The sequence below is a fragment of the Lichenostomus cassidix genome, chromosome 4, assembly GCF_008360975.1.
Source record: "Lichenostomus cassidix isolate B80296 chromosome 4, HeHo_3.0, whole genome shotgun sequence".
Classification (NCBI taxonomy): Eukaryota; Metazoa; Chordata; class Aves; order Passeriformes; family Meliphagidae; genus Lichenostomus; species Lichenostomus cassidix.
In genome coordinates, this window is record NC_139484.1 from 11,850,315 (window position 1) to 11,870,313 (window position 19,999).

Consider the following 19,999-nt stretch of genomic DNA (forward strand, 5'->3'; position numbering starts at 1 on the left):
AATGCCCTGAGAAGTCACTTTTTCTTTTCTGTTTTACTCCCACTGTCCTCTTTCTCTATCCTTGCTGGCTGTAACAGGATTGTATAGGGCTAACTTTCTATTTTAGACACTTAGCTGCAATCAAGAGGTGGGGCAAGGTTCTGAGAGCCAAATTTTGATCTAATTTTGCATAAACAGGGCTTTCTGCTAACACTGAAAAGATTTTAAATAAAAGCTCAGCCATAGGGTGCTTGAGTTTCCATGTTGAACTTGAAGTACTTCTTGTCTAATCCCCTTTTGCTTGAGAATGGTGTTATAGATACACACCATCTCTGAGAGTTTATTTTTTTTAAACTCAAGTAATTCTTGATTTATAGCAATCTGATCTCAAGAGTCAGGAAGCTGCTCAGAGGATGGGTTGGAGATATGCAAAAGATCCCACTCTTTCAGCAAATCACTTGGTACTGTAGGGATAGGACAGGATTCAGTTAGGCCATTTATTAAAAGACTTAGGAAATAACATGACTGAAACTGAAATGGTAATTTCCAGTTGCATAAAGATTCTTCTTTAGGATTGACAGTTCTGCCATGGATGTAAGCCAGGGACTGCTGCTTGTGCTGAAATTTTTAGCTATCAATTTAAATAATTATGTTTTCTTTCTGCAGGGATCCACACTGGTTTTATTACTTGTGTCAAAAAAACCAATCACACCTTAATGTTTTAATTATGAACTTATTAATTATGTTCACTTGTACTGTTAGCTTTTGTATAGCACTAATGTGTATTTCTTACCTGGAGAAATGAAAAGTAGAGGTAATGGTACTATTAGCATTGATACTGGCACTGTGTGTTCTTCCACATCTACGAACAGTATTTTGAGATGCACATGGCATCAGGCGCCTCAGGACTGTTTGAAGATGGGTCACTGCCATGGGTTGTGTCTGAGCCCTCAAGTGTAGGCACATATAAAGTCTTTACTCTGCTGTTGAGAATCTTCTGTTTCCTCCCTACCTGCCCGTGGGCACTTGCCTCTTGTAGTTACAGATGGGCTTATTACAACTGCGTAACAGTACTTGCTGCCGATCCTAAATTCAGTATTATTTGAGAGGCAGTACATAATGTGTCCTAGTGTTCTATTTAGGGATGGATAATGATACACTTTTTGTAGCTTGTGGAAAATCTGAATGCCCTGTGCTGAAAATGCTGTGTGCTAAGCTCCGTGTGTTCATCTGTAGGTCAATCTTATTATCTTCCTTCTTCGGGTTAGAAACCAAGCTGATCTTGGGAACCAGCACATTTATAAACTGTGACACTGCAGTGAGTTTCCTCTTCTGCCTCCCGTGTGTTCCCTGTCCAATGTACAGATGAGGCAGCCTTTATGTTGCAAAGCAGATTTTGTAAGGGACAGTGTCATATATGCTGGGCTGTTCTGTGATGCTGTGCCGCTGGCAAGGGTGGGTGAGACATTTCTATTCTCTGGGTGCTGAAAGGCAGCAAATGCGGGAGGCACATGGAATTGTCTCTGCCGAGCAAGGAACACCTTGCTGTGTCCTGCTGTAGTGGAGGAGTCCTCACACGCGGGATTTCTCTGGGTGCACGTCTCTTCCCACGGGCTCCAGGCTGCTGAGGGCACCTGTGCCAGTCCCGGCCGGGTTGGAGGAAGCCGAGGGTCAGTGAGCGTGGCTGGTACTTTGGAGAGGCAGGCAGAACCGCAGCAGGAGTCAGTGAGCATCCCTTCCACCTGCCCGCGGTGGACTGTGCTCTGCGTCCAGCCAAGCCCTGAGACGTTCCAGGGGAGAAGGGGGGCGAAGCAGCAGGTGAGTGAGCTGCGACCCGTGATTTTTTTTTTTTTTAATTGTTTTTTTAACGCGATCACGTTATTGTGCGGCCTTTGGGAGGGGCTGGGTGGAGGCGGGCAGGGGACCATCCTCCGCCTCAATCGCCGTCCGCCCAGGGGGATGGAGTTTGCAGAGCATCCCCTCCCTCCGTCCCGTGGCTGCGCTCCCCTGGGGTGGCGATTCCCCGCACTTCACCCCCGCCGGAGCGAGGGCAGGCGGAGCGATCGCCGCCGTTCCGCCGTCACCGGGCGGCTCCCGCGCGGCTCTGCACGACGAAGGAGGCTGTGCGAGGCTGTGCGAGGCTGCACAGTCCGCGGAGCGGGGAGCGAATACCGGCAGTGCCGGGAGAAGCACCGCCGCCTCTGCCCCGACAACAACCTGCGCGGCCGGGAATAAAACCCCTCGCTCCCCGCCGGGAAGGGAGGGCAGTCCAGACCGTGGAGCTTCCCTCCGCCCCACTTTTTTCCCTTGTTTTCCCCTTTCCCCCTTTTTATTTCTTTCCCCCCTTTTTTTCCCTTCGTCAGAAGGAGGACGCCCCGTGCGCTCTTTCCGCGCAGTCCCGGGCTCGCCTGGCCCGAGCGCGCCCGGCCGCTCCGAGGGGCCCCGGGCGCCGCCGCCGGGCAGGAGGGGCGGGATGGCGGCGTCGGCCCGCTGGGTGCTGTGCCTGTGCCTGGGATGGGGCTGCCTGTGTCTGGCTCTGGGGGACGCGCTGCGGCCGCGCCGGCTCGGGCTGCGGCGCCGGGCGGCGCCGGGGGCTGTGCGAGGTGGCCGCGCCCGGACGGCCGCAGGTGACGAGGGCCCGGGGCAGCGGCGCCCCGGGCGGCCGGTGGCGGCGGACAGAGTGGCGGAGCACATGCTGCGGCTCTACGAGCAGTACAGCGGGGGCCGGGACTCGCCGGCAGCACCCGGGCCCGCGCTCCGCCGGGGCAACACGGTGCGCGGCTTCCGCCCGCTGCCGGCAGGTGAGTGCACACCGCGGCCCGGGAAGAGCGGGACGCCGGCGGGGCAGGGCTCAGCTCTTGGCCATGGGGCAGCCCCGCGGCTCGGCCGGGGCCGGGCCGTGCCGTGTCCCTGAGCCGCGGCATCAGAGCATCGCTGGGGTAGTGCCCGGGGAGCTCGGGGTAGGGAAAAAGATCAGAGAATTGGAGAGCTATCGCTTCCTGCGGGAACTGCGGTGTTTTGCGGTATGTCCTGTACTTTAATTACTGCCTTACTGCTTCGGCTCTCCTTATAGCATCACTGCCATATGATGGCTGAATACAATGCTAGGGTGGTGGAGTAATTAGCGGATCTTCTCCAGAATCTCCATTACTGGTGTTCTGCACGTGTCCCTTCTGTTGGAACCAGAGGCTGATTTGCACGTGATAGAGCCGTGACATGATTTTGGGGATCCTTCGAGTTGTCTGCCGTGTTCTTATGTTGACAAGTGGTGATAGCATTGACAATGAGAGGCAGTGTCAGGTGAGTTCAGTTGAAGTATGCCTTGAGTGTGGTAAATACTTCATCTTGGCATCTTTGGAAGGGACAGTTCCATCTCCCTGTGATTACAGACAGGCAGGCACAGGTAGATGGGTGAAAACGTAAAAACATTTTTTGTAAGGGGGGGGAGGTTTGGGCGGATGTTTAACATGCCTGCATCCCAAAAGAGCCATGTCCTGGCAGAAAGAGAAGTCTTGGTGCTGCATCCCCTCCCTTCCCTCTTCTGCTTTTTCTGCTTGTGAGCTCCACAAGGGCTAAACGGAACTGCTCCAAGCATGACTGTCACTGGGATATCCTTCCCTAATCTACTCCATCCCAAAACCTTGCTGCATGAGGGACAGCTGTCACACACAGAAGCCCCATTTGCCAGTTTCTTACTTTTCATTACACTGGTGGACTGACCAGTGCACTAGCTTTTTCTTGGACAAGCATCTATCAGTAAAACTGAGAGCTGTCTATGAGTTTCTGTAACTTGCCTCAATTCCTTCCTGTCCCAGGAAGGAGAGCTGGGTGGCAGGTTTCCTTCAGGTTTCTTCCTGGGTCATTACTTCTGCTTCTTCAAAGGCAACAATGTATTTTATAAGGCAGCTCTGCAGAGAGATCAAATACCATAAGGAATTGAGGGGCTTTGGTTTCTTAGGGTTCAACCCTGCAAGTATTTGTGTCCACAGGAGAGCCTTTAGAGGAGTAAATTATTTGGGTTTGGAGGTTTGAGATTCAGAACTCACCAGCTGCTGCTCTTACTGGGGAGCTCTCTTGCCCTTCTAACATGACTTGTTTGCCATGACGTCTCCTGTACATGACTGTATCTGAATTAAGCAGCTCCCTCACCAAAAGAGGGAGGATATAATATTCACTCCAGCCCCCTCAAAAGGGGAGGTTGTTAATAATCCCAGCAGTGCAATATTTGCTCCACTACGCATACCTGATTAAAGCCATTTATTGTTCTAAACCTAGAATGTTGTTGGTTGAAATCCCATCTCTGTGGTCTTTATGATTATATTTGTACTCTCACTTGACGTTGGGTGGCAGCTGTCCTATAAACACACTGCTCCCTTTCCTCCTCCTCCAATACTTACACAGATCAAGTGCCAAAGCAATAAATTGGTTTTAAAAGTTTTTTGACACTTTAATAAGTATTTATGCAAAAGATTTAACCAGTTGGCTGTTGTCTTTCTCTTGCCTTTGGCAGCAGCAACAGTTTTTGTGTAGTTATTGATGGCAGAAAAGTCTTGTTTCCAAAAAGCCCTATATCAGGTGTTCCTCAGGGTGGTGGGTGCAATGGAAAGGCTTTTTCTGACTTCTTCCTTGTGCCTGACTGCCTGACAAGCCCTGCAATCAAAATGGCACATCCAGCAGTATTCCCCTTTCAAGGTACTTTGCCTCTAGATCCTCTGCTTTGATTGTTGCACTCCTTGGCTCCAAATTTCAGTATCTCACGGGCTTCCCCTTGTCCTTATCAGGACTGCATCAGTTAATTTAATGCATTATGTTGCTGTTGCTTCTTCACATTTTGCCATTCCCTCTGCCAGCCCCTTCAGGACTCAGGTTTTTTGTCTGCTAGGAGCAGAAGTTCCCCAAGAATTCTCCTATGTCTCCTGCATCTACAGCAAGAGGCCTTGAGGCAAATCTTCAGTGCTTTCATTTGCAGTTTAACTTTGCAGTTTAGTCTGGCATTTTCAGGAGAGAAACTCTTCCTTTTCTGAAACACAGCTCTCAAATGTAGCTGTGAAACCTTTCTGGCCTTGCTTTTCCTCTGCAGGGGCTTCTGGTTCTTATGCAGCACATGGAAGAGGTCTTTCCCAAATCTCCCAGGTAACCCAGCAGACAAATTTTTGAGACCCTGGAGTGTTGTGTGGTGAGAACAAAAGCTTGTAGGATTTGTTGAAACTCAGTCCTGTTTCTAGTCAAAGAACAGTGGTGTCGCACATGGCAGCTGCAGCCTTGTAACCAACAGCCACCAGAACCCAGCTAAGACTGATTAATGAAACCAAGAATCCAGTAAAGATGCTTGGTAAAGGCAAGTTTCTCTTTCTGTGGCTTAGTTCTCCAAGGGGATGGGACAAGAGCTTCAGCCCCATGTGACAACTCTTTTAAGTCTCCATCCCACAGTGTCCTGAAATCTCTCATGCACCAGACTTCACAACTAGGCTGCATGGTTGCTTGTTTGTGCTGTGGGTTTTGGCCATTGATTGTGATGAATGCTCATGCGATCATCTTTTTGGGCAGTTTTGTTTCCCGTTAATCTTGCTAAATTATCTGAGAGCATAATTGTTCAGTTTGTCACAGGTTCCTTTTCCTGAGTGATTCAAAGGTGAAAAGAAACCCCAGCCCCGAAATCCATGAGAAGTACAGTAAGGATATACATCTTTCGTGGAGCACTTCGTTACATTTCAGCACTGTTCTCTCTCTTGGATTGAACTGCTCCAATTTGTTTCTGTGTATTCGAGTCAAGGGATGTTCGGCCCATGATTTCTGTGGCAGCACTTTGCTCTGTTGCAGGACGTTTCTGGGAAGACACTGGGAGGACACTCATGTTGCTTTGGACAGGCTTTTTCCAGTTCTTCACCTGTGGGTGCCACAGGAATGAGTGGTTTTCCATCCCCTGTGGCTCTAAAAGACAACGAGGAAGGTCAGGCAATATGTGAGCCAGTGGCACTCTTGGGCAGTTCTGGCAAGGGAACCTTGAAGCTGTGGTCCTCTCCATGCAGAAGTGTCTGTGCAGGACTTTCTTTCTTCCTGAAAGAGACCTGAGCTCCGGCTGGCAGAAATTTGCTTACCCTCAGCACTGCCTTTGGAGCTGTGCTGATTGCTGCCCAGGCTCAGGATCTGGAGGGAAGATACAGCATGAAAAAATAAAAGAGAGCGGAAAGATAAAAGCCTCAAATGCAGATTAGGTGTGCTTCTGAAAGCGTTTTTAATCCTAGCATCGCTTAAGGAACATGTCTTGCAAATGAATCTTGACTTTAATTGGAAAGTTCTCCTAATGGTGTTATAGTAAAGCTGTACAGTGAGAAATTACTTTAAACTCTTTTTTATTGACTGAATTTCAAGTAATTTCAGGTATTACACCTACCCCTAGGCCAATTCTTGTGGTTTTAGAACTATGTTCTCCTCCCTTTCAAAAGGCCTTTCTTTCCTTTGTTGTGGTGTGAAGTGCCCACGCAAACAGGGGAAATGGAGCACACACAGGGAATGCAGTGCCTCAGCGGCCGCCAGCAGCCTGCAGAAACCAGTCCAGGCCAAGTGCTGGCCCCTCTGAACACCAGTAATATCAGGGCTTCTTTGCAACAAAAGCTTTAAAAACTTTCAGTCAGGAGACTTTTTTTTTTCTTCAGCATGTTTCTTTGGTTTGGCGTTTTTTTGCTGCACCCCTATCAACACCATCCAAGCAGCAGCAGCATCGTGGTAGTTTTTAGGAACTTGAAAAGTGTTAAACTGTGATTTGGGCAGATGAGCCCAAATCTGCAAACCTCTGAGGCAAATGGGCAGGATCTGTAGGTTCAGCTTCTCAGGACCAGACCCGGAATTTGAATTTTCTGGCTCCTCTCATTGCGTGTCTCGCAGTGGTGCCACTCACATGAGTGACCTGTATTCACAGTCCCCGTTTCTAGAACATGTTGCTTCAGCACGAAGAGCTCTGGTGTCAAAGGACAGGCTGGGCACGATTTGTTTTTCACACAACCAGGCTGCTGCCACCACCTGAAGTGCAATGAATGGTGGCTGTGGGGGGGAGTGAGGTTGGCTCTTTCCCTGCCCAGATTTGTGTCCGGTGTGGCTGTACCCCTTTAGCATGCTTGGCTTGTGCTAGCTTTGAGCTAGATGTTGGGTTTGGTTTTCACACTGTCTGTGGTCTTCCTGCTTAAAATATATAGAAAAGAGATCATGTGGCTACTCTGCAGCCCATTTCTGATGTGCAATGTGCGGATTTGTGGGTTTTATATCATTAAACCCTCATGTAAGTTAGGTCCTGAGTATGCAGCATTGCTGTTTTAGAAAAGTTATTTATTGGAGTGGCTGATAGCTTTAATCCATACTGAACTTGCTGCTGTTTTATATCAAGTTGCTAGCTGGTGTGACCTTACCTCCTTTGCTAAAAGAATTAGTAAAACCATTTTGGCACCAGGTCCTATGCTCTTTCAAAAGAGAGGACTGCATCCCATCTTTTGCACAGTATACAAATTGGTAACGACGAAGCAGCAGCCAGCTAAGAGCAAAGGTGGGAGAAAAGAGAAAATCTGGTTTCCAAATCTGTTTTTGTTGAGGAACTTTTTCCCATTTCCAGCTCTGAGTGAATTTTTGTAGCTGGGCTGTGAACGGATGAGAACAACATTTTACACCAGAAACACTGATACGTTCTTAACTGGGCCCTGGCACAAGGGCACCTCTTTAATATCTCCTTTAAACGATGGCTAATGGTGACTGTATAACTCAATAGTCCTCATTATTGCATCCTTTTTCACCCGTGGGATAGATTTGGCAGTCCATAAAAATGTCAGGGCATCCTCTATAAAGGTAAACACACCACATGTTAGCAGACCTGTTCCAGCTTATTGATGCTTGAAATCCCTCTTGTGACGGGAATCTATTCATGCCGGTGATGTCAGTCTTGACAGACCTACTGCACTTCCTTAAAAATACTTTTCTAATGCCAGTCACAGGCTGTTCTTTATTGCAGCTGTGGGTTGGTGCAGGGAGGTGAGGAAGCAGGGGCCATGCCCCTAAGATCCAGCAGGTACAAGTACTTCAGCTGCAGAGCCAGGAGCTGGGTTGAGCTGGTAGTAAATAGCCTGGCATCTCTGGCACCCCAAAGAGGTGCCAGAGAATTAGGCATTTCTACTCGCAGAGAATTAGGCATTTCTGCTTTAAGTCTTCTTGCCCTGTTCCAGAGAGCCCTGTTGGCATCTGTGCATGAGACAAGGAAGTGGGGCTGTGTTTTACCTAATGCAATTCAAAAGAGCTCTGTCATGTAGAACTTGGTCTTGAAAATTCCTCACCAGGCCAGCATTAACATCTGGTGGAGGGGAGCAGAGGTTGCTGTTCAAATCTGGCTTCACGGTGTCTGGAAGGCAGCAGCATGTAGCTCAGTTCTTCATACCTTTTTTCTTTCCTTGTTTCTCGTTAAATCTTATCCTCTGGAAAGATTTCCAGCAGAGTGTGTCCTATGAGCCAAAAGACAAAGTTTCATTTCAATGAAATGAAATTTTCCTCAGCAAAAGGTGCGTTTGTAGGTATCTTAAAACTGCATCTTCCTTGGCATGTCTGTCATTTTCAAGGGTAATTTCTAGCCTGGGGAACACTTACTTCAGGGTACCACACACACCTGGGAGTCAGGTATTGGTGTCGCACAAGGGATGTACTGGACCCAGTATTCCCAAGTTTTGACGGAACCCCAGGTCACACAGTCGGGTTTCTTGAGGCAGAATCTGGTGACTCCACAGATGTCTCTGCTGGCCACTAGTAACTGTTTTCGTGATGATTTTGCTGATGGAAGATCTGAGAACTCAGAGCTGCCGAAGCTTGGAGGTGGTTGTGTAGGAAAATAGCACCATCTACTGCAAGTGCTTTGTCTTAGCATCGAGTTACAGGTCGGGGGTGGCTGCTGGAGTTTAGCTTTTAACCAAAACTATAAACTTCTGTGTCTGCCCCATGCTGTCTAGAATTTCTTTATAAACAAAAGGAGCTTCTTTTGTCTTCCAGCACAATATACCAATTTAGAACAGGCAGTATTTTTTAAGTGGCATTTATAGTAAAAATTAAGATCAAAACTTGTCATTCAACAGGCAGCAATGATGTAAATAATAACTTCTTAAACAGGTGCTCATGAGACACCATGAATTCTGGCTCCTAAGACTGACCTGCTCAGTGCTCTGCCAAATTATGTATTACCCTTATTGCATTAGTGGTTATAAACTAAGCAGAGATCAGGTCCTCGTGTTTGATTAGTACAAGTGTAATCAAGAGCTCATTCTGGAGGAGTAAAAGTGGGATTGAATTCCAAGTAAATCTAGTTCCCTAGGCATTGGTAATACCTAGAAATTGGATGTGTTTGGTACATGAGTTTTCAGCGCTGGGGAGCTTACCTACATGCTCTGCCGTCAGATTGGGCTGAATGTGTAAACAAAGGTGTCTCCCTTAAATGACTTGGCCTTTTAACTGTTTTGGCACTGTTCCACGGAAGAAAACATGTAGTTTTTTTCCATAATTCCATGAAGCAGTGCATCTGGTAAGCTGGGGAGAAGGGTTCACTCTAGTGGGACCAGTTCCTGCTTTTTACATGTATTGATTGGAATCTTATGACGCAAAAATGTTTAGAAGAGGAGGAAGTTGCTTGGATTGTTGGGATAGGGATGGGGCAGCACAGGGAGAGTACAGGCTTTTGCTAGACTTACCTGAATGGCACTGGCCACTGGCATATTGCAGGCTGGAGGCACAGAGTGTCTCATAGAACCTGAAATGATCAACGTCTGTGAAAGGTCAGTACTGGAAATTCTGTTTTCACTTGTCTGGGCAAGGGACTTGGCACATTGTTTCACGGGTGAGAGAGGTGTTGCTGGTCATCCCTAGTCCCTGGCCATCTCTGTGCTTGGCATTGCTTGCAATAACCCTTTGGAGAGGGTTTTGACAGGCCATGGTGTCCAAAAAGCATTTAGTTCTGCATGTCCTCATTTCCCTGATGTGTCAGGATGTTTCCATCCCTTTGAGGGGGTCTGCAGACCATACCTTAGCTATACTGTCTTTGAGTTTTCCATACAGCCTGGTTTTACAGCTTAGCATTTGGATTTATATTTCTCTTGCTCTGAAGGAAGGGATGTAACCGCAGCCCAACCAGGGAATTTTAAAAGAAAAATTAACTCTTCCTCTCAAGCCTTCATGTTGCACCTTCTGGGAGTTAGAGCCTCCCATCTGTTTCCCAACCCAGCCTGTCAGGGGCCCCTCCCTGAGTTTGGGCACGGTACCTGCGGTTAGGTCAACCTCCTGAATTTGGCAGCTGTGGACACCATGCTGTCCCTCTCATTGCTCCTGATTGGCACAGGCACATCCCAGGCGTAAGAAGGGTTGTCCTTGGCTTGTTTATCCCTGCACAGAGGCAAAGGGGTATGCCACCCTGCTACCCCTCAAAGCTGATTTTTGGATTGGCTTGCTTTGGGCCTACCGAGGATGCTCTAGTACCACCTGCCTGCCTTCAGCTGTATTAGTAAATGCCTTCTAACTGTGGCATGAAAATTAATGAATTGTCCTGGATGGAATGACTAAATGTACCCAGTGTAATTGATTATTCTAGAGGGAAACTTCAGGCATGATTAGTATCTGACTTAGCCAAAAGGCTGTCAGACCAGCTCATGTGTCTTCTGGATGACATTTCTAAATGCCCAAATTCTTACCTAAGTATTTCTTTTTCTAGGAAGCCCCGAAGGCCAGGAGATGTATGTTTTTAACTTGACATCACTCACAGAGTCTGAAAACGTCTTGTCAGCTTCGGTGTATTATTATATTGGTGATCTACTGGATGTGAACTGGAACTGTTCCCAGTCCAGTGGCTGTTCTCATCACAGACACAGGAAACCTGAAATTCAGATACGTCTTTCAGTTTGGACCTTTCCTTCCGCTGGGAACCCAACTCGGAGCCTAGGACATTTCCTCATAAATGTCTCCTCTGCTTACCAGGACATCCTTTCCTGGCAGTGGAAGGATATCACTCGGCTCCTGCATGAAGCAAAGCAGAACAACGAACTGCTGATCAGTGTTAAAATGGATCTGAGCAGCCATCACCCCTGGGAAAGGGCATCTTCTTCTTATGAACCCTACATCCTGATTTATGCCAATGATTCTGCCATCTCAGAGCCAGAGAGTGTTGTCTCTACTTTGCGAGGACATCACCATCCTCTGGTGAGGGTCCTTCCCAAGCCAGAAAGCCACGTGCAGAGCAGCCTGAGGCATCGCCGGAGGAAACGCTCTGCAAACATCCTGCTGCCACTGCAGAATAATGAGCTGCCAGGAGCCAAGGACCAGTATGGTGAGGACGAGAGATGGGGAGACAGAAAACCCTACCAGACCTTCCAGCCGCCGTTAGCAGAGAGGGCCAGGGGTAAGAAAAAGCAAAGGAAGAATCATCTCCAGAAGACCCAGACTCTCCAGTTTGATGAGCAAACGCTGAAGAAGGCGAGGAGGAAGCAGTGGAACGAGCCAAGGTATTGTGCCCGGCGCTATCTCAAGGTGGATTTTGCTGACATCGGCTGGAGCGAGTGGATTATTTCCCCTAAGTCCTTCGATGCCTATTACTGCTCTGGAGAGTGCCAATTCCCAATTCCAAAGGTATGATCTTTATTGATTCTTTTTCTTTGTCTGTTACTGTAAACTGGACATTTTGTTTCCCATGTCAGTAAAAGGCAGCCAGTGCCAGGATGCATTTGGATCTAGGACCTACATGGTACCTTTGTCTCATGCAGCAATGGGAAGTGGTTAGAAGATCTAGTAACAAGATAGGCTTGTAAAGGTAAAATTAAAAAAAGCATGACTTGGTATTAGTTTTTCATCCAGAATCCAAATTGCTATAAAACAAGGCTGATGTGTTCCTAGCCCTGTGACCTAGATAGATGAACTCTGCTCTAAATGTCCAGCATCATTCTTAGCAACATGGAGCCCCTGGAGGCTGCTGAAACCTGTAAGTAAGACGTGGAGTTTGAGGCTGGCTTAAAATGAGGAATATGCACAAGTAACACCTGCAGGAAACATCTGTAAGGGCAGGGCTCTTGGACTCACTGCTGCATTTCATTTCAGAGTCTTTATTCCCGCCACAGTGAAGCCAGAGCAGTTGGTTCCAAATTATACGTGGCATTTCAGTGGCTTAAGGAACCAAGGGAGTCGTCCTTTGAAAGTGATGGGTGGAGGGACTGTACCACAGGGGATGGTGCCCAGACAAAGCAAGCTGAGGAAGGCAGTGTCCTCTCCTTGAAGGATGTGACTTGCCTGACTACCTGCAGCTGCAAAGACAGGCTTTAAAGCTGAGGATCATGGAATCTGCTACTCCAAGACTGTGTTTGCAGAAGGATACTCCGACCCTCAGGCAATAACAGACTAATCTGGGCCTGTGGGTATATAATATTCCCTTACTGAGGCTGAGCTCCTAGAGGTAACCTGTTGGGTGATTAAGAACAGATGTGCCCCCTCACCTCTCACCTCCAGATGTTCAGGCCTTAGCCATGCCCTGGTTCTAGTTAGCTGATTTGACTGCTGTCAAAGCCACACATATTGGGAGTGTGACATGGTGCAGAGCTTGCAGGCCAGGCAGGCGCTCTCCTGGTCAGGAAGGAGAGCTCATAACAGCCATTGTGTGCCCTTCTCATAACACAGCTGTGATGACATCTCACAGGCAGCCAGGCTCCTGAGGGTGTGTGCAGCTTGGCAGGTGTGGCCCCACCGAGCTTGGCTCGCTCACAGACTTGGTGTGGAAGCAGCTGAGCATTTTTATCTCCTCCTGCCCCTCTTGGCCTCCACTGCTTCTCCCCTGCTCTGAGCAAACTGCTGCCTGCCTTCCATGACTGCCTGCTGGATGGAGCCTGACTCACCCCCCTTGTGCAGGGCACTAGGCAGTTCAGTACTCCCAAGGGGATTTGGGTTTCCTGGGAAGCACAGGACTCTGCCTTTTGCTCTGGTCACAGTTAAATTCCTGCTGGCAGAAGCAGAGTTGTGCCGAAGCTGGTTATGCTCTGGGCTGAGCATGAAGGACAGAGCAGCGTGCTCAGCACAGGCTGGGGAGGGTAAGGAGGATGTTCTCTGGTGTATGCTACCCTATCAAACAGAGATACTTCTCTTAGGACAGCATCTGTCCAGGCTGTTCCCACAGAAAGCTGAGGCCATGCTTGAAATGCATTCGGTGCTGCTTAGCTTGAAGTTGGTTGTGTGCAATTTAGCATTTTGGGGCACTGGATTCCATATCTGAAGATTTATTATGAGATATTATGTGGAATGTTTGGAGACCTGATTTTAGTTTTCAGTACTGCTGGCTACAGGAAATAGGATCTCAATAGATTCCCCTTCTCTCCTTTGTCCGCGTTTTATCCACTTTTGGTTTTTTCCTGATGCGCTCATGTTCCACCACCCAAACTTCCCAGCCCACAAGTTATGTTTCTTTGGCTCCCCTACCAACACAGCCTGTCAACAGGTGGACTGCCTCCCTCCCAGCCAGACGAGCTGTAAGACAGAATTGCAGCCTGTGTGTAACTTAAATCAGTCAAGAGAGACCACCTGGACCTGTAGGTACCCCTTGGGCAGGCAGATTCCACAGGGAGCCCGAGGTTCCATCCTTAGCAGGAAGCTGAATGCAGTGGATGGACACTGGCATCTGGGGGCCAAAAGAAGCAGCCCAGATGTGCATTCCCTGCTGCTGGCTTGGGTTAGCTGCAGTGGCAAATGGAAAGGGCAGAGGGCAGACTGATATTCCAGCTGAGGGGTCTCCACAGGGCCCTTTAAAAAAAACCAATTTTATTGTAGAGAACATGAATCCCTTGCAATGTGGGTGCAGTAACGTGTTGAGCCATATCTTTCTCTTGCAGGCCATGAAGCCATCCAACCATGCCACCATCCAGAGCATTGTGAGAGCTGTCGGAGTCGTCCCTGGCATTCCTGAGCCCTGCTGTGTTCCTGACAAAATGTCTTCTCTTAGCATCTTATTCTTTGACGAAAACAAAAACGTCGTTCTGAAGGTCTACCCCAACATGACAGTGGAGTCCTGTGCGTGCAGATAACACCTTGTGAGGCCTTTGGGCAACACCAGGGAGATCACTTGCTGTCTGGGGAAGGGGGGTGGATGGGGGTCTCATCATACCTACTTTATGCTTGCACTGCCAATGCATTTCCTTGGGACAAAAAAGAGAAAACGTAAAGAAATCCAAACAATGAGAATGGAAATTGAATGGATTCTGAATAGTGATTCCAAGGAAAGTGAATATGAACTTCATTTGTCTGTGATTCTGACCAAGACACAAGCCTGTTGAAATTGAGAGGTGAAAGAAGAATTTGCAGATTTTTTGAGACTGCCTGAAGGGCATACTGATTTATTTTTGTACAAGATTTTGGAAGCAGCACAAGCTGCTAATTCTTATCTCTGTTCTTATGGTGAGTAATGGCGGGGGGAGATTAGAAATGTAATAGTCTTCATTTCAAAGCTAAGTTTCTTGCTTTAGGTTATAGAGTAGTACAGCAAGGAGGCAAAACAAATCTAAAAGCCATAGATAACCCTACTTGAACATGCATCTCCTTGGTACAATGTATCACCCACCTTGTGTGTGAGTTCCTTTTCATTGACATGTTCTTTGTAATTCAGTTTATTGGCCCTTGGGTGCTGAGTGCGTAACTGATTTCTCAGTCATGTGTTTCTTCAATGGAAAACTTTCCCTGCTATGGAAACTCAGCAGGCCAGGGGTATGAAAGTACCACATTCAGTGTGACTTGTTCACCACATATTCTAGAATATAGTTGCAACTAATCTGTGGGTTGTTCACCTGCAAGGAGGTTGTAGCCAAGCTGTGGAGTGGTCTCTTCTCCCAGGTAACAAGCGACAGGACCAGAGGTCATAGCTTCAGGCTGCACCAGGGGAGGTTCAGACTGGACATTAGGAAGAATTTCTTCATGGAAAGGATGGTCAGGCAGTGGAAGGGGGTATCCAGGGAGGTGGTAAAGTCATCCTCTATGGAGCTGTTCAGGAAGGGACTGGATGGGGCACTCAGTGCTCTGATTCAGTTGGCAGGGTGGTGATCAGTGCTTCTGTACTCTGGGGGCCCTGAACTCATCAGGAGTAGAGTGTCACTCCAATGGCAGGGCTAGTCTCCAAGATTGGCACCCTTGACTCTGAGGAGAGGCTTGGGAGTTTACAGGAGACTGACGGTTTGTTTAGTGGCTCCTTTTTGCTTGTAAAACCATCATTTTTAAGTGATTTCTGGTGAAATGTTTATATGTGTACAGACTGTCAATTTAAAAAAAATCACCCCAAAAAAAGAAAAGTTATTTTGTATATGGAAAGAAACCTTTACAGATGCTTTTAATTTATTTTATATCTGTGGCACTCCTGTCCTCCTAATGTAATCCTTCTTTATCTCAGCACTCTTTAAACCATGCAGTTTTCTCTGTCAGTGCAAAGATGAAGTGCCAGGACTGTAGTGGAGCTCCAAAGGACAGGTGCAGCCACAGTGTGAAGGGCATGTTTCACTACTGATGGGTAAGCTTGTCTGATCTGTATTGTTTTCCTTCAGTAATATGGAAGTTCTGCTAGGAACTCTGGAGAAATATAAAATAAAATCACTTTTTAAAATGAAAATGCATGTTTTTCCTGTGTGGCATTCAGACGTTTCCAAGAACATTAAAGTTTTCCCTGTGTTCAACACTCTGGAACCAGTCCAGTGCCCATTGCTGAGGCCACTTTGCAAAGATTGTCAGAAAGGATGAAGGTGCCTGGGTGGTGCTGGGGCGCAGGTGCTGTGGATTTGGTTCCAGGGGGGCAGGTTCAGCAGGAGGAAGGTACCATGGTTACAGGACTGGTCCAAGGCCCAAGGGGGTCAGTGGGCAGGGAGACATCCTCTGGAAATGGCATTATGTGCCACAGCAGGATCCCTCCTGAGTGGGGGATGAGGCACCAGCCTCAGACAGGTGAGGTGAGTTGGGGATGAGGGGCTCATGTGGATCCTCCCAAACAAGGGAGGTTACAGTCAAAAAATGTGTGAAGATTGATGGGGGGGGTGTATGCAAAAATTTCTAAAAATTATTACATTTTTCTTTTTTCTACATTTTAAAAGATAATATTAATATGCATATAAATTGATTTAAAAGTGGAACCCCCCTATCTACTGCATTATTTATAGGATCTTATACTCTTAAGAAATTCTGAATATAGGCTTTGAAAATATAACTTTTGTATATATAAATTAAACCATGAGGGGTTTGAAACTATAAGAAATGGTGATTGATAGGAAGGTAATAGAAATAGCTCTGTGTATTCAGTGTTTTTTCAGTGTCCTGTCACTGAAAAACACATCACGTTTGAGATCTTGGCTGGGCCTTAAATTGCCACTGCCACCTGCACGATGTACTGCTGCCACCTCCCCTGAGAAAGAAGCTCATGTGTTACTTTCACGGGTTTGGAGGTGTCTGTCACCTGCTGATTAAAAGCAGCACTGCAAGGAAGAAACCTGCACAGCAAGTGCACAAAGCCACACGCATGTGGTGGTGCCTCGGGAAGGCCTGTGCATGTGCACGAGGGTATCAAATGAACATTTTGGAGGGAAAATCAGAATTCATCTGTATGGGAGAAAATTGATGTTATCTGTAGAGGACAGGTAGGGAGAATTTTGAGGTAAAACCCAAGGTGATCTGCAAGGGATGAAAGAATATATTACGGGTAAAATGTGAGCTAAACTATAGGGGACAAAGTGAACATTTTGGGTTTAATATCTGATGTAATCAGTCGGGGATAGAAAGAACATTTGGAGGTAAAATTGGCATAATCAGTAGGGGACATTTCGGAGGCTGATGCCTAAAAATTTTTAGCTTTTCTTCATGTATTTGTAGCTTTGTAGACTGTTAAGACAGATATAACTTCTTGCACTTTCCCAGCTTTCCTGCAGTGAAAAAAACTCTAAATGATGCATTCTTAAAATTTTGTTTAGTCTTGCCTGTTAGTTTACCAAGGACATTTTATTTTGCACCATGTAATCAAAGACATAATAAAGGTAGGGTAGGAGATCAGGGGAGCGCTCCAATGGGGCAGAACCCAGAGGGAAGGTTATCTAACCAATTGCTCCTCTAATTGGACAATATTGGCTAGATATTCTAATTGCCCAATCTTATAAAATTGTACAAATGTAACTGGGGTGCAGTTTTTTGCCATACTGTGTACCTGAAGGCTTTCACATAGAGGTTTGCTTTTACATTACCATTTTAATGTTGTTTGAAAAGTGTGTTCTATTTCCAGGCATCAGGGTAAAACTTGAACTGGTCAGGGGATGTTTGGAGGGGTGTAAAATCTGAGGTAGTTTATAGGAGAAAGAATCTACACATTGGAGGGAAAAGCTGAGGCAAAGTGGGAGGGGGAGCAGAGGTGACATTTTGGAGTGAAATGCTGAGTTAATTTAGATGAAACAAAATCAGCTTTTTTTTGCAGGGGGGTGAATCTGGCATGCTTTGGAAAGAAAAAGAGAGTGTTTCTGAGAGAAAGTCTGGCAGCTCAGAGAAGATGCAGCATTTTTGACAGAAAACCTGGGCTTTTCTAGAGGGGAGAGAGTGACTGAAAACCTTAACATCTGAAGGGTTTAAAGGTTTCTAGGTTAAAATGAGCTAAGTTAATCAAGTTAATGCTGTGACAAGTCTTTTATATTGAATCTGGTGTTGTATTTAATCCTTTGCCAAAGTTCCTTTCTATATATTGCCAGTAAACTTCAGTGTATTTTTGACCTCTTGAGAATATCTGGTTGATATTCCTCTTTGTGCCAAACTAGTGTAAAGGAACCTCAATTTAACTCTTGCATTTAAGAGGTCAGGGGTGTTACAGTGGTCAGCACTCAGTACTCACTGTGTCCTCCTTCCTTGGCAGCAGCTGCTGGAGAGTACAGCAGATGCATTGTGTAGCAAGCTAGGCAAGAGTGAGGGAACAGAGGAGCAGCCAAAAAAGACACTGCCACCAAAGGGACCACCCTGGCATCACCAGGTAACCTCCAGGGTACAGGAGGAATTACTCTTGAGATAAAACAGAGGTAATCAGGGTCTGGGGCGGGGGGGGTGGGTTTGGTGGTGCAATCTGGATAATGTAGGGATGGAATGAACACTTGGGGTAAAATGTGAAGTCAACTGTACTGGAGAGAGTGACTATTTTGGGTTTAATACCTGAGGTAATCAGTAGGCAAGTATACAATTTCATAATTATGAAATCCTTATTTCAGTGGTGGTCTCCTGAAAGAGAATGACAGTTTCTTTGCATAGAAAGGAAAACACTTAACCCTGCTGTTTCAGTGCAGGCAATAGGCTGCCCAGGGGAGACAGATAAGGGTTAGAATTAACTGAAAGCATCAAGTCCACATTTGATCATCCAATTTAGCAGTCACATTTGGAATGTGGACACAGCAAGTATTGTTGTTTAAATTCAAGTATCCACATACTCCGAGTTTATTCTGTCTGGTGGTGGAGCCATCAGCCATCACTTGCACAGAAGTTTGCCATACCTATTTGATAATTTTTTTTCTGGTTACTTGTAATAAATATCTAAAATAAACCACACTTTTTATAAGTTACATTAGCTGATCCATCAATGACAGAGAAGTATATTTTACAGTTGATGTATTGCACTACTTTTTTTAACATAACGTAATTTTAATAGGATGTTTTGCTGAGATTTTTACAGCACTGTAGTGGTTTCACCCAGGATGGATGCCAAGTGCCCACCAAAGTTGATTTTCTGTCACTGCCTCTTTTAAACTGGAGGAAGGGGGAAAACACAACAGGTCATGACAAGAGCAAGAAGATCATTCACCAATTACCATCACAGGCAAACAGACTCAACTTGGGAAACAGACTGAATCCTTCACCAATGAAATCAGGGTAGGATAATGGAAAATAAAACTGAATCTTTAAACAGTTAGTGTTTGAATATTGTTGCAAACTAAAGTTACTCACATTATGGCCAGCTGTCTCCTTAATTGTTCACTTTCCCGACCTGTGACAGGATTCAAGGAAACGGCATGAAGCTGAGTTGAGGAAGGTTTAGGTCAAATACCAAGACAAGGTTTTTCACCCAGAGGGTGGCTGGGCACTGGAACAGGCTCCCCAGGGATGTGGTCCCAGCACCGAATCTGTCTGAGTTCACAAAGCATTTGGACAATGTTCTCAGGCACATGGTGTGGTTCCTGGGGTGTCTTGTGCCAGGCAAGAGTTGGACTCATGGGTCCTTATGGGTCACTTCCAACTAAGCAGATTCTGTAATTCTCTGATGTGACACTGATAGCATTGCATGCTATCCGAGCACCTTCATTCCAACTTAACCTACACCTGCTTGGGGTTCTTTCCTCCTTGGATCTGTGAATGGAATATTTTTAAGCAAATATCAGGTCTCACAGTATTTTTCTACTCTTAAAGGAAAAAACTTTTTAATTTTTGAACAGCATATTGCCACTGAAATGTGTATGAAGGCAATGTAGGCAAACTAACAACCTTATAAAACAAGATGAAACTTTTGAAGACCCACTTTTCTGCTCTCAGAAGAAGTTCAAGGAAAAGTATGAACAGCATTTCATGGTTTCACAGAATAGGACTGGTTTGGGTCGGAAGGGACATTAAACATCACGTACTCCTCACCTGCCGCCATGGGCAGAGATGCCATTCACTAGACCAGGTTGCTCAGGGCGCCATCCAGCCCCGCCTTGAACACTTTCCTTTCACCGCGGTCCCGCGGGTGCCGCTGAAGGTAAGAAAGAAGGGCTGGGAAGCCCCTCTGAAAGAGCAGCGGCCTCTCGGGCGGCTCACTGGGGCTGCCTCCCTGCCGGGTGCTCTCAGGCCCCGGGCCGCGTTCCCCCGGCGACGCTCCGCCCGCCGCCGCTGAGGGCCGCGCGGTGTCCCCGGGCCGGACAGGCAGGGCAGGGCCGCGCTCCGCTCCCAGCGAGCCCCCGCCCCGGGTTAGCCCTCGGGAAGGGCAGAGCGAGGCCGCCTGTGGTCCGGACAC

General features: G+C 46.9%; 1 protein-coding gene and 1 long non-coding RNA gene across 3 annotated transcripts; one reads left to right on the forward strand and one right to left on the reverse strand.

The window, feature by feature from the left end:
* Positions 1 to 2,006: 2,006 nt before the first annotated feature.
* Positions 2,007 to 15,613, forward strand: BMP3 (bone morphogenetic protein 3). The gene is made up of 3 exons (XM_085057903.1): positions 2,007 to 2,780; positions 10,703 to 11,613; positions 13,854 to 15,613. Exons 1-3 carry the CDS (start codon positions 2,453 to 2,455, stop codon positions 14,043 to 14,045), a joined length of 1,431 nt encoding a protein of 476 aa, XP_084914029.1. The 5' UTR covers positions 2,007 to 2,452; the 3' UTR covers positions 14,046 to 15,613.
* LOC146437873 (uncharacterized) lies at positions 15,444 to 19,855 on the reverse strand. Of its 2 annotated transcripts, XR_014851577.1 has the most exons (4): positions 19,636 to 19,855; positions 18,958 to 18,997; positions 18,649 to 18,759; positions 15,444 to 15,571 (listed from the first exon to the last, which is right to left on the reverse strand). It is a non-coding gene; the product is annotated as an uncharacterized LOC146437873 (long non-coding RNA). The 2 variants fall into 2 exon arrangements; XR_014851576.1 differs by lacking the exon at positions 18,649 to 18,759 and having other exon boundaries at positions 15,445 to 15,573.
* Between the last annotated feature and the right edge of the window lie 144 nt (positions 19,856 to 19,999).

Excerpts from the sequence above, each read along its gene's own strand:
- BMP3 (XM_085057903.1), top strand. The coding sequence starts at position 2,453 with ATGGCGGCGTCGGCCCGCTGGGTGCTGTGCCTGTGCCTGGGATGGGGC. Across the intron at positions 2,781-10,702 it reads CTTCCGCCCGCTGCCGGCAG|GAAGCCCCGAAGGCCAGGAG; the intron begins GTGAGTGCACAC and ends TTCTTTTTCTAG. Across the intron at positions 11,614-13,853 it reads GCCAATTCCCAATTCCAAAG|GCCATGAAGCCATCCAACCA; the intron begins GTATGATCTTTA and ends TTTCTCTTGCAG.